Below are 14,545 nucleotides of genomic sequence, written 5' to 3'. Positions count from 1 at the left end.
AAGCACTGAATTTCAGCACAAGTAGTTAAAGTTTGACAAAAAATGTAGCGAGCGAACACGGCAGCTTAAAAGAACTGCAGAAATATTACTGCTGCTGGTCCTGGTTTATTATTATTCCTATAATAAAGGGAATGGCAGAACGTTTTAAGGACAAATTTAACACTTAAATGGAAAGAAAGAGAGGCACACAATTTATTATTAAAGTTTTATCTTTTAACAACAGTAGTAATGTGACAAGAACTATTAGCAGTACCAAAATTACACCAGGGAAAATAGTCCGCTCTGACCACGAGCAAAATGACAACCTACATGGAGAACTCCCCACAAAGTGTGTAACTGTTCATCTGCAGCTCGTAAATGAAAAATTCCAACTGCCTTACCTTTGAAACAAATAGCGTGTGGAAGTTTGAGAGATAATTGCGTAGAACTGATCACGTAGGTCAGGGGTCTCCAGAGTGACAGGAAAGAAAGACCAAAGCAGAGCCACAAGGTGAAGAGAGGTGATGTGGGCCCAGGTTAAGCTCCTCAAACACACCCCTGCGCTGCGACCTGAGCTGCCTCCACCATCTGCAGCGCACGGGAGGGCTCCGCAACGCCTGCCTCTTTCTCTGCACGCCCTGCTTTGCATTACTCTTTACTGCTCTTCCGAAGGTCTGTCCGTAAAAGCAGGAGCACCGAACTCTGCCACAGTGGACAGCAGCAGAAGCCAGTTGTCCAGTAAAGATTTGGTTGACACTATCAGTGCATTCACTTACGTTGATAGAAGGATACCACAACTGAATGTTATCATTTACGCCCGGTGATGCTTATTGATGAGCAAATGTACTTTCTATAATGTGTCCTAGGAGCAATGTGTCCCACAACCCTGTGATGCTGCGCTAGTTTGGGGCCAGACGAGCACGGTATTTAACATGGGTGAGTTAATACATGCTCTAGTGTCCATTGTTGCAGTGGTTATCATCTGCAACATCTCCCATCTTTCATAGGGCCTTTATCAATTGTAAGCTACAGATGAGAGAGCAAAATCTCACTCTGTGGTATTTCGTGGCTGTGGTTTTTCATTTAACATAATGAACAAGCACGGGAAATAAAGCCAGACCGTAAATCACAGATCAAAACCTGGCCTCTAGTGGAAAAAGCTATGCAAGTGATATGAAACAACCACGGCTTACTAATTTTGCAGTTGGAATAATTATTTTAGCTCCAACATTACCCTAACCATATTACAAATTTCATCATTGTGTACCCAATCATTTCACCCCTGGAACACTCCAAGTGGTAGAAAAGGACCGACATCATCATCCTTGGCTCACACTACTATCTAAGGCAACTGAAAAAGAAAGGTTTATTAGCTTCAGAACAAACACAGAAAGTTCATGGCAGAGCCAAGACTAAAGCACAGGTCCCATAACTCTTTTTTCTTTCTTTTAACCTTGAATTCTTTAAAGAAAAAAAAAGAAGATAAACAGAATTTTGTGCCTATCTTTTAAAATCTGGTCCATAATTCCATCCAGAACTTACCATTCATGGCGGCTGTTTTGTCTGCTTCGTATGTCAGAATTCCCACATTATCATATACTTTCCCCGTTTCTTTTGAAGTTGAATTAACTGGTGGACCAGCAATTGCTTTCTGCTTCAGCAGTTGGGCCTTATCCAGAAATCCATTTTTTGCAAATATCACACTTCTGGAAACATTAAAAAGATCTGAAGTTATTTTAGAAAAGCGGAAAATAAGACAAAAAAAAAAATCCTTGCCATGCTCATGATTCCACTAAAACAATTTCTTTCATTAAAAAAAATATTTCAAGTCTAAAAGAGCTTAACTGCCAGAATATAAATGTAAAGGAAATCCAAGAAGGATATCAACAGGATACATGGGCTTTCTCTTCCAAGCAAGAGACCAAGTGCCTGAAGAGATGCATAAAGTAAAACAATACCTTATGTACAGATTTTTCTGTACATCTGCTGTGCTTTTTAAGGAAAGAGAACTATGTCTGTTCTATTACTGTTCGCATTTTGTATACACTGTAACACAATTACAGAGAGACCAGAAATCTACAATTAATAGAGTTTTGCTCTACTAAAGGACCAACTGCCTTCTTGCGGGGAAGATGCAGCTAGGAATGCTGTCACTTAGTTTCACATTAACAAGCTTCCCAAACCTTGTAACATCGGCCACTGCCGTAAACGGTTCTTTACAAGACATCACACATTTTATTCCCTAAAGTACACAAGCTCCTTACAAATCTGATGTAGGATTGCTGCTGAAAAATGACTATTCATCAGTGTCCTGGTTCCGGTGGGGATAGGGTTAACTTTTCCTGGTATTCCATGCCATGTGAGCCACGCCCACCCTGAGCTGCCGGGGGAGGGGGCAGGAAGTTGCTGCTTAAAAGCGGGCTGGGGCGGCCCCGGTCCGGCCGGCGAGCGGCGAGCGGCGGGGGGAGCGGCGGTTCCGTAATCGCGTTTGTATATTCCCCTATCCGTGTTGTTGTTGTTGTTGTTGTTGTTTGCCTGTTCCCTTTGCTGTTCTGTTAAACTGCCTTTGTCTCAACCCAAGAGTCTTGCCTTTTCTTACGATTCTTCCTGTGTTTGGAAGGCACGAGCGAGCGACACGTGGTTCTTTGTTGCCATCTGAGGCTAAACCACGGCAATCAGAAACAATAGAAAATGCTGTTTAACAGAGATGAATCTCACTGCATTTTAAATCTCCTGAATAAACGATGTTGTCGTCCCTGTCTTCAGGTCACCGTTATATATTGCACCTGGAGGGCAGCGCTACAAGACATACCACAGCAAAATTGTTTTAGCTGTGAAGAATGCATTCAGCCCTAAAGTTTCCTCACCAGGGGGCGACAGAACTGGGGGTAGAATTTTATATGCAGTTCCAGGAAATACAGTGTCTGTCCAAGAAATGTTTACATCAGTAGTCACAAAAACTGGTCACTGTTTCGCTTAGCTTTCTAGGCGGGATTTATATTAATAGCAGTTTTAAAATAAAGGCATTTGATGATGTTTTGAGAGGTACAATGATTAATAATGAAATATCTATAGTTCAATACACATAGACAGATGCATAGAGTCTACTTCTACTCTTTTACACGCATACTACAACATTCTTTTTTTTTTAAGACTTTAATGTAACAAATGTTTTATTGCTAATAACATAGACTACAAGAACCCCGCGTCATCTCTGAGCGCGACTAGTATTATATGCTTGGGACACAAAGTACAGCTCTCCCTGACTGCTGCCCTTATAGCTTCTCACAATGATTATTTAAGGATTTCTGGTGCTGAATATTGTCTCCAGATTATCATATTCCACCTGCAGCATTTTCTCTCAGATTTATTAATATGTGCAACATCTTCCCTTGATCCTTGGCATTAAATCTTTCAAACATCCTTTCTTCCTCCTCCTCCCAGGAGTTTTAATCTCAGAGGTCCAAGTCCCTCAGCTGCTTCACAAACATTATTTTAATTCCAACAGGCATCCATGCAGTGAGCAATGAATCAAGACTGTGGCCGTGAAGCTTGAAGCAATGTATATTTATAGCACTAAAAATAATAATTCATTATGCAGACTAGGCCAAGCATTTCCCAAATGACTCTACCTGTCCTCAGAGGTGTTTCAAGAAGGATGGTAGTAACAGCTGGGAGTGGGGAGAGAGAAGGTTGGTTGCGTGGTTTTGCAGCACTAAAAGTGATCAACATTAAACATACAGCTTTCTGAGATCTTTGTATTCCTATAAAAACACGCAGCCAAAATTGTTAATATATGGTTAATGAAGTAGTGAATGACAGACTGTCCAAATAATTGGTTGGGGAACAAAAAATCTAAATAAAAAAAATTTACATGTGGTTTTATAAGTAAACCATCATTCTAAGAAAAAAAACAGACGTGCTAAAACTAAAACCAGGCTGTTTTATTTGCCTCAATAAAAAAAAAAGAAAAATCACTGCAAAAAGTCAGAGGCCCTGGAGACCATCACTATATATAGGAACCTCCAGGTGTTGGGAATAAATGAAGGAAACCGTAGTGTGGAGTTCACGGAGGTAACATGGAATTTATTGGTGGATTTGCTGGAAACCTCCCCACTGCAGACTGCAAAGGCGTAGAGGATATCAGACCATATGTGTGCATTTACAGCAGTATTAACAATTTTTCTGGAACCAATTTGAGAGAAGAAATGCAGCACGCAATTATTGTGACTATCATACTTCCTGGCTGTAGGCTTTTGACATAAAATGAGGGAAGAAGGAAGCTGATTCTTTAGAAAAAAAAAAGATTATTTTCCAGGTGCACAAAGGAGCAGCAAAACTTTGCCAATAATAAAATTGGTAAAATATAACTTCCTGAATCTTAGATTTGCTTTTAGAATAAACATGTAGGCTGCTTGTCAGGTAACTCACCGTCCTCCGCAAGGAACGATCATTACGATAACAATAGCTCTTTGGACATGAAGCTAGGAAAAAACATCACCACAGTCACAATCCAAGTGGATTGGGAATGTTCAGGTATATGAAAGAGCAACAGTGATGTACATATGGATATAGCATTAAAGCATTTTATCCTGTTTGAGCTTCACTTTGAAGAGGTAAAGTTTTCCAGAAGAATTAACAGCCTGATAAATATCCTCACATAGCTCTTCCGTCATTAGACTGTAAGACCTCTAAATATGTTTCCAATAATGATTTGGGGGGGGGGTGTGTTAGAAAACTATTACAATATTTCTACCTAAAAAGGACTTCTTTTAATCTGTACTGAAAGTTATGTTTGCATGAAGACTAAACACATGCTCCTAATTTTGCAAAATACTGATCTAACTTGTTCCGGTTTCACCAGAATTTTGTTCCTGGCATGACAGACAATATAAATGCATGCAAGGGAACAGCACCAGTGTAAGGACCTACGCTTTCAGAATTAACTGAACAAAGATCCTTATACTTCAGAATAAAGATGCTTAGGAAATGCAGAGCAAGTCCAAAGTAAGGTAATGCCCTGGAGTTCCACTGTAACTCTTACACAACATGGACACCCATGTTTGAGCAGAAAGGACGTGCTTGATGTGCTCAGGGGACACAGAGTCGCAACAATTCACATTCTGAGTAACAGAGCAAGATTTCACCAGTGCTATTTTTGGAGTAAAAACCCTACTTAGTTTCAACAACACCAATTTGCATTTGCACCAAGTATCTCCTTCCATAAGCCATTAACAAATAAAATTCCATTCTGATGGTTGTTTTTTCCACTTCTATTATCACAAACAGATATGTAAGATATAAACACACTAACCCAACTGATTCTAGCAGTTACGAAGCTTCAGAGGGCCTCATTTTATTTTATCACGCAATCACATGGTATTTACTTTCATATTAAAAAATACAATGCAGAAGGAAATAGCTCAATTAGCAAAGGCTGTAAAATGGTGACATGAAGTGGAAGTGTCTATTTAGCCTATAAACCAGGAACCGAGAACTGTTAAAAACAGAATAGGCAGCAAACCAAGAACTACACAAGATGATATAGCAAGACATTGATTAAAAATCAAGATTCCATCAAATCTTACAATACAGCACCTCTGTTAAAGAAGCATCCGGTCTGTAGCAGCTCAAAAGAATACCGGCCAGGAACTTAAAGCAAGGTGCCTGGACTTTCTAAAAGCTGGGATATAGGTTTTTTAAAGATGGCTTTTCACTTAAATTAGAGCTATCTGAAATAAACTAAAGATTTTGCTTCCATGTGCCATTCAACATCCTTGCTGATTTTCTTCGTCTCTACAAATGCATGTTTTCTTTCTGCCAGACAAAACCCCTACCATTTGAACAGGAAGATTCCCTTACAGATGCACTCATCAGAAATAACAGAGTTCTCGCTTCGTACAAAATACTCAGAAACATCCATCTGGAAAGCTGAGTTCATAAATTCGGGCTGAAAGCATTAAGAGGCCTTTCATTGACCTCACCACCTTTTGAGCAGAGCACCAATCTCACTAACTCTTGTTCAGGAGAAATTCTTAAACTTGCGTTACAGCGTAAAATGAGAGAGCACATCACAGAATTCAGGAGTGGATTTGTTATCTTGTGGTGTCACCAATTAATTTTTTAGAAGCAAAATGGGAACCTTGAGAAAGTAATTTAAGAGTTTATATTTTTTAGATGACATTCTGGATGACGTATCTGAGACACAGCCTATTCATGATTCCTTTGTATTTCAAGTGAAAAGTCTTCCATTATGAATAATACCTAAGAAAATAATTTTTTTAAATGTTTCTCAAGTCTTGAACCCTCTAACATTTTCTACAATTTTACAAAGTCACATGCTCATTGTTAGAAATCTACCACTGAAAACTATTAAAAGAAATGACTTATTAAACCAAAAGTGTGAATAACTGTTCCTAAAACCAGAACAGAACAAAGACAGAACTATGCTATTGCAGCAGCGTGAACTCAGAATTACCTTAATTGCTTTAGAAAATTACCTCACGGTGATTTGACCCCACACAAATTCCTAGTTACAGAGTTGATTCATTGAGCTCCCAAGGCAGCGAAGCCTGCTCTGCTGGCATCGCTTATTGCTGACACCACCTTCAATGTTTCCAAAAGAATGAGCTACCCTGAACATCACCCCTCACTTTTGCCACTTCCTCACACTTCCAGCTGAGCAACGAGCAGCAGAATAACTCCTAGCTCCTCCTCCGTCTAGTCTTAATGACGCCGTCTTATCCCACAAATCTGCCCTCGCAGGATACAAGGGAACAGAAGAAAAAACATGCACAAACAAGCAAGCTGGGCAAAGTTGGTTATTTCATGTATTTTTTTCAGAAACAGGTTCTTTGCCCCAAATATACTATAAGAAGCTTGATGTATCAAAGGGGATCTTAATGCTTTTGTTCCTCTCCTACCATCGGTAGGCACAGGTCCAAAAAGCAGTAGTTAACCGCTTCTGAAACCACAGTATAATTATAAAACATTTTAAAAAATCCCATAGAGACTCAAAAACAATTACTTATCTTCAACTATATTTTTAACACCTGAAATTTCCCAATGCAAGTGCAACATTCTTACCTCACTGTACCTAAGTCATCTGTCCTTGACGGATGTGGCAAATCACAATTAGATGTTGCTAGTCCATTCAGATCAGTTTCTTCTGCTGAATTAAAACAGGTTTTACATTTGTTATTAAGTATTTCTATGTTTTGATAACTCCCGTAAGACTAAGAATATGCATCTGTAAAGCACCAGGAAAACGTGGTGGGAAGTCTTACACAAGCTTTATTTGTAACTCAAAACCATGATCCATTTAATTTTTGTCTCTGTGCCAAGGACGAGTTTGAATCAGCCTAAAATATATAAAATAAAATACATTTTGAGGGACTTTGACAGATGATTCAAAGAAATTAAAATATTATGAAGTCATACTTTATTTCCTAGAAAAATAAGCTCTGTGGTAATTATCATGCTGCAATTTAAAACAAAACTATGAATTAACAAGTAACAAAAATGAGGTGAGAATACCCAAATATTGTTTTGTTAGCGCTGAATGTCCTACCCATACTTAAGTAGGTACTGATGTCAATCTTAACGCATGGAAGACTGCATACATAAGAAGTAATACATTACTTTGCTTATCTATTTTAATAAACTGTTCCAATTGCTATTCTAGTGAATATTTACCAAAAACAGTAATGTTAATAGCGTCCAGACCCCTTACACAATGTGTAGAAATGTCCAGATATTTTTCCAATGTTTTATATATGTATATTACACCTGTCTTCAGATTCATTTAATTACAGAATAACACTCCACAGTCACAAATTTCAGTGTTAATTACTTAACACTTGGACTCACAATGTATCAGCCTTAATTACAGTGAGATGTAGGTCTTAATTACAGCGAGATTAGAGCAAATCAACATTGTATGAATGGCAGGTAGAATTTGCACTTGAATAGCTGAATATGTTGCACACAATAAAGAACAAAACTTGCCATTATCTGGAAGTAGGCAAAGCTGAAGCAATGGAATATTTGGTTTTCACCTGGCTATACGCAGGACACTGAGAAACTGTAACTACTTACCTCGTTTTACAGAGCACAAGTACTTGTACACCTAATAGTGCACACAGTTTTTCAAAGTCAATGAAAAGAAATATAAAGAGACTTTCAGGGCATTCCTTTCTTTCTTAACACAGACTGGGTTAGCATGCAGGCAAAACGCTGGCATTTCTCCACTCATCTGAACTGGAAGCTCTGTTCCTGTCCTTCATCTCCTTGAACACACTTTCTACTTTTGCAGACTTCAGTATTTGGTCCATCGATCCTCTCTGGGCCCATCACTAGATGGCACTACCACCAAAATACCGATGCATTCTGCCAGCCTAATTACAGCAGGAATTCATCTACTCCTCCTTCGATGGTGCATATCATTAATCATTAGAAAGGTCAAAAGATTACAAAAATGTAAAAAGATAACCAACCAAAGCTGGGGACACAGTGCTCCTCAACATAATGTAAGCAGCCCCACATCAGATGCTAACATAGGAGGCAATCACATTATCTCCTGAATCCCCAGTACCGCTCTGCAGCAACAAGGTTTCCCTTTGGATAATTCTATCTAAATATTTGGCAAGTCCATTTTTGTTTGTATACCTAACAAAATCACAGACATAACACAGAGGGAGGACCTAGCTGTTAGATTTGTTTTCACCATAAAAATCTAAAATTAAGGAAAAAACAAACAAAGGAAAACAAACAAAGAAAAACAAACAAGCAAACATCCTATGATAACAACCATTTAAATTGCAAGGCCAACTGCCTAAATGCAGAAGTTTTCAAAATAAAAGGTGCTAGAATTTGGCCCTTTGGTACCTATATGCAACCGAGATCCCGGATGACGATTAAACACATTTTTACATGTTCCTCTTACCCAGGTAGCACACGATTGTTCATTGTGTTGCTCAATGAAAGAGTATTTCAAAAGTTAGCTTTTTTCTTACTGCACAATGGAGGTCTCGGTGTCATTTCTTACAAAGTATCCAAACCCTGTACCAAAAGAATTACTGAAGTCCTGAGAGTTCTGTAACACTCATTGCTAAAGTATCTTTGTGCTTTCTCTATTTTAACACTTTCTGGAACATGTCAAATGTTATGTCCATTGTGGAGACTGAAAATTGAAGTACAAAAAAATAAGGCAAAATGTTTCCACTAACCTTGGTGGCCCAGCTAGAAAGCCTAATTATTTCCAAATTCTCAGCATTATATATTTATTTTAATTTTTATTGATGAAGTTTTGGTTCATTTGCTCTTGACCTCAGCTGCTGTTGTGAGCTCTCCACCAGGCACTGTATCGTGGTGCCATGGGCTCACAGCAGCGCGCTCTGCAAGGCTGCTCAGTTCAACAGTGCCCAGGGGCAGGGAAACCCCAGCTTTCCAGGGAACAGACCTGAGCAGGGCTCCAAAAGGGACAAGGAAAGCTAGCAGCGGCATTTAAGAAGATGAGGCCACAATCACACTGCCACTGGATGGAGAACTGGACACAAGGCCAGGTTTTGTTGTTATTTGTGGCAGTATTGCAGCAGGTTCTCAACTGCCACAAGGCAAGGCCAGATTACAAAGCCGCATACAATTGGGATCCCACCAGAGTCAGCAATAAACTTTCAGACTTTTCCAGGAACTCGCAATTTAAGGGAAATGTGGCATTCTGCTACTGGATTCCAGATATTGGTGAACAGCAGAGAAACAGCAAGAATCTGAGAACTTCAATTCTAGTCGGGGCTCTAGATGTTAATGCAATCACTTAGAAACATGAAGCAACAGAAAATGACAATGCTTTTTTCTGTGGTCCCTTAAAAACTCTCTGTGAGCCAGTTAAATCTCTTTTCTGTCCCAATTCTCTTCCAAAGCTATTAAGAACCCATTCTAACTATGATACCCTCAGTCTTCCTGCGACGCCCTGTTCCCTCAGTAGATTCCTCAGTCCTGTTCCTGCTCGCCCATTACTCCAGGTGCCCTTGCACTGCCCCTCCCTTTTCACCCCTAAGCCAGTTCCAGTTTCCATAATGCTATACCTGCAACAGGAAGGGCTGAAGACTCCTCCCGTGCCTTGGATTCCTTTCCTGCTTTGAGTTTTGTACGGCTGGGTGCTGGCTGGCTCTCTTCAAAGAATCTCCTTTGCAATAGCACTGTGTGTTTTACGCCGCCTATCAGGAAAAATAAAATAAAATAAAATAAAATAAAATAAAATAAAATAAAATAAAATAAAATAAAATAAAATAAAATAAAATAAAATAAAATAAAATAAAATAAAATAAAATAAAATAAAATAAAATAAATTCCCTGGTTTAGATTTAATTTCTTAGTCTGGTTGAGCCGCTTCAATTTTGAGCAATGATTCTCCCATGCCATCACTTCCCATTTTCCTACTATCTATAAAAAGCCACACTTAAACTACAATTCTGTTCATCTGGAGATGAAAATCACAAGAGCTACTGAGATTTACCTCAAAGCTCACAGAAGAATCTAGCATTAAACGTACTCCCTGTGTACTGCGCAACAATACATATTCAGAAGACAATACTGGGGCAGCTGAGGCTTGTGAGGATTCCCGGAATACTGCGCCTGCACAGCCCGGCAGTGAGCTGCGGGGACTTTGACACAGACTCCTTCGAAAGCACGCAGCTTCAGGAGGGAAAGCTTTCAAACCTTTCTCTTGCCTTCCTCCTCTGGTGCAAACGTAAGGCTGCTCTTCAGAAAATGCTGAACTACAAACGAGTCTCCGTTCCTCAACGACAGTTACTTAGGTGCTCAGCCTATCTTAAAGAGCAAAACCAACCCTGTATTAACCAGCATTTGAAATCTTATAACCTCACCAAATCTCTATCCTCTGATACGCATGGGACAGAGAGAAAAAATACAGGTTTTTTTCTAACAAATTATGCATATTTTAATAGTAAAAATTAATTTTAACGGTAGTTTCACAGAATCACAGAATCTTCAGAGTTGGAAGGGACCTCTAGAGATCATCTAGTCCAACTCCCCTGCTAGAGCAGGATTACCTAAAGCATATCCCTCAGGGCTGCATCCAGGCGGGTCTTGAAAATCTCCAGAGAAGGGGACTCCACAACCTCCCTGGGCGGCCTGTTCCAGTGCTCTGTCACCCTCACTGTAAAGAAGTTTTTCCGTGTATTTGAACGGAACTTCCTATGTTCTAGCTTGTGCCCATTGCCCCTTGTCCTGTCACTGGGAACCATTGAAAAGAGCCTGGCTCCGTCCTCCTTAAACCCACCCTTTAGGTATTGTAAACATTAATCAGGTCCCCCCTCAACCTTCTCTTCTCCAAGAGAAGAGAAGGCCATCAGAACAAAGGATACCACATTTCCTGTAGGTTTCATCTCATGCTTAGTTCTCTGGTATTTATTAAGGACTCAGATCTCATTTCATACATGTCTATAAGAGCCCAAACAAGGTGTAACTCCTGTGATTAAATTAACTCAACTAGTAAAAATTAACTATAAATTATAAAATAGCTGTCTGTGAAACCACTGACTTTCAAGCTAGTGTGGTCAAAATTTAGGGACAGATTCAAGTTATGGGGTTGTGGGAGACGACAAGGGGAAGAAGACGAAACGAAAAGATGTACAGCATAACAATGTGGCTGTATGAGTTTTGCTTCTTCTCAGGTCAACAAAAACTAAAATCGATCATTGAAAAATGAATACATTCATTACTATCATTACTACCCAACAGCCTCAAATAACTCGCTAGTTCTCAAAGGTTCAGATTATAAACCTAATTATATTTTCCTGCCATCAAAATTTTCAGAAACTGACTCATGCATTCATTAAAACACTAACAAGTAGGAGTTATTTTAGTGGGAATGACATACGAATGTCAAATAAGCTCAACGACAACTTATCAGCAAGTGCAGTCACAATTTCAAGGTATGTTTTATAACATGCCTGTTTGCATTAAACTTACCAACAGCCTCTTCATCCCCTTCTAGTGAAGAAATAATATTTGGTTTACTAAGCTTCGCTTTGCCCTTGGTATCCCAGATTTTTAAAATTACTTTGTGATCTCTTAGTTTTATTAGATATTCATTAGTGACATCGATATCAACATTATGGTTCCATGATATCCACATCTTGTCATTCTCAAACCACGGTGTAATGGCCTATTAAAACAAAAGATTAAAATCTTTACAGGAGCTGATCAGTACTGAAGAACTTGTATCACATGCTGACCGCTACCACCACTGCTCTCAAATTGCACATTTCTTATTTTTCCCACGTGTGCTGGGTCTTACATGAACCCCCCCTTGCTGTGTCAGAGCGGCATATTTTGCTGGATTGAGATGAAGTAGTCTTATCAAGCCAACGTCTGACACAAAGACCAGAGGTAAGAACAAACAGCAGTTAAGCTGTTGCTCAGAATGAGATCGGGGACCAAAGGCTTAACAGAATACTGTAAAAGCAAATATATACACTTTAAAATGCTGAATTGGTATTTAAAATTAAAGCACCAGCACTAAACTTCACATGTACAGCAGCCCTGTGAAAAAGGACTTGGGGGTCCTGGTGGATGAAAAGCTGGACATGAGCCAACAATGTGCGCTTGCAGCCCAGAAGGCCAATTGCATCCCTGGGCTGCATCAAAAGAACCGTGGCCAGCAGATCCAGAGAGGGGATTCTCCCCCTCTGCTCTGCTCTTGTGAGACCCCACCTGGAGTACCGTGTCCAGCTCTGGAGCCCTCAGCACATGGACTGGTTGGAGGGAGTCCAGAGGAGGCCACAAAGATGATAAAAGGGCTGGAGCGCCTCTCCTATGAAGACAGGCTGAGAGAGTTGGGGTTGTTCAGCCTGGAGAAGAGAAGGCTCCGGGGAGACCTTAGAGCCCCTTCTAGTCCCTGAAGGGGGCCTACAGGAAAGCTGGGGAGGGGCTGTTGGCAAGAGCATGTAGCAATAGGACGAGGGGCAATGGTTTTAAACTTTAGATGAGACATTAGGATGAAGTTCTTTACACTGAGGGTGGTGAGACACTGGCCCAGGTTGCCCAGAGAGGGGGTGGAGGCCCCATCCCTGGAGACATTCAAGGCCAGGCTGGATGAGGCTCTGAGCAACCTGATCTACTTGAAGATGTCCCTGCTCACTGCAGGGGTTGGACTAGGTGGCCTTGAGAGGTCCCTTCCAACCCAACACATTCTGTGATTCTATGATGTACATGCTAGTAAGCTGCAAGAACAAAGCACTCATCAGAGTTGCCAAGAGAACACATTTCAATCAGCAGCTTTGCCAGTGCAGTTTGTTTAACACAAACATCCAGCTGATACTCAGAAGTGGAAACCAATGAAAGAGGGCCATTAGATGGACTGTCGTGCAAAGACAAAACCTGAGAGTATACAGGTTGCTTTAAAACCAACACTCTCTCTCTAGATATATAAAATAAATAAATAAATAGATAAATGTAGAATCAACTTTTTAGAAACAATTTCTTAACAAACCAAGGCGTATTCAAAACATTATATCCAATTTTTAGGTTCCTGTGGAGAATTCGATTAGGACATGCAGGATTCGATCAGACGCGTGTCTAAACAAAACAAAATTTGCAAAATTCATCAAGTACCTTAAAAATCTTTTTATCCTCAACAAAGATCAGAGGCATAAATTTCATTTTTTTTCTTCATTGTTAATAAAATGGATAGTTGCCTTCAAATTATTATATTATTATCTTGGTTCTTGAAAGAAAAAAGCTATAATCCTGACTAAACTGATAATCCAGAGGAAAATAAAAGTAAAATACTCTGAAGTCCATCAGCCTCTTACTACAAAAGTAAGAAGTTCCTGATGATCTGGACTAGCGGAGTCAAGTTCTGTCCTTGCTATTTGTTCTGTATCTGTGTGCGTAGGTAACGCCCAAGCAGCTGTTAAAACAATATGCAACTACATCAACTCCATATTTCAAAACATTCTCCCACCTTCTATATATGACATTTTGGATTACTTTTTTTTTTTTTACGATATTGTTTACCTTGGAATTAGATTCTGTAAATAGCTTTGCAACTGCCCCAAACACCACCAAATCCAGTTTTCTAGGTACGAGGTCATCTGGTAGAAGGAAGTACTCGATGTGATAGCAACACTGTGTTCTTGAAACGGCTCCGGATTCATCAGCTTGAACTCTCTTTCCTCGCACATCAGAGGGATTGGATTTCTTTCGTTTTTGTCCTAGAGAGAATATTAGAATTATTTGGAAGCGTTAAATGTTATCAAAGATGATCCTTTCAGGGGGAATTAACGCTCTCTGCAATGACCAAATTGTAACAGGCATTCCAGTGTGACAACAGAAAAATGACCGATTGAACACGGATGACTGACGAACATGAAACTCCTGCCCCAGTGCCCAACTCTGCAACTCTTACCCACGTTTAACTACCGTAATGGTCCGTAAAGTTCCTGGAACCCCTCCCTTCGTCCTCTGTTCCTGCAGCATGACATCCAGTGACTGCAATTCCCAAGACACATTTCTCCTGTTACCCAGATAACTTCCATAA

The 14,545-nt window shown here is 39.8% G+C and overlaps 1 protein-coding gene across 3 annotated transcripts in view; it reads right to left on the bottom strand.

Moving 5' to 3' along the window:
* CFAP92 (cilia and flagella associated protein 92 (putative)) overlaps positions 1–14,545 on the bottom strand; it is a 117,666-nt gene that overhangs the window by 20,496 nt on the left and 82,625 nt on the right. For all 3 annotated transcript variants that reach the window (XM_054216256.1, XM_054216258.1, XM_054216257.1), the window contains exons 3-7: positions 14,023–14,219; positions 11,974–12,169; positions 10,065–10,196; positions 7,066–7,150; positions 1,522–1,685 (exon numbers count right to left, since the gene is read on the bottom strand). In XM_054216256.1, coding sequence (XP_054072231.1) covers positions 1,522–1,685; positions 7,066–7,150; positions 10,065–10,196; positions 11,974–12,169; positions 14,023–14,219 — 774 coding nt within the window. The remainder of the gene's footprint in view (positions 1–1,521; positions 1,686–7,065; positions 7,151–10,064; positions 10,197–11,973; positions 12,170–14,022; positions 14,220–14,545) is intronic.

Source organism: Rissa tridactyla, chromosome 10 (assembly GCF_028500815.1).
Source record: "Rissa tridactyla isolate bRisTri1 chromosome 10, bRisTri1.patW.cur.20221130, whole genome shotgun sequence".
NCBI classification, from domain to species: Eukaryota; Metazoa; Chordata; class Aves; order Charadriiformes; family Laridae; genus Rissa; species Rissa tridactyla.
This window is presented reverse-complemented; position numbering and strand designations above follow the sequence as displayed.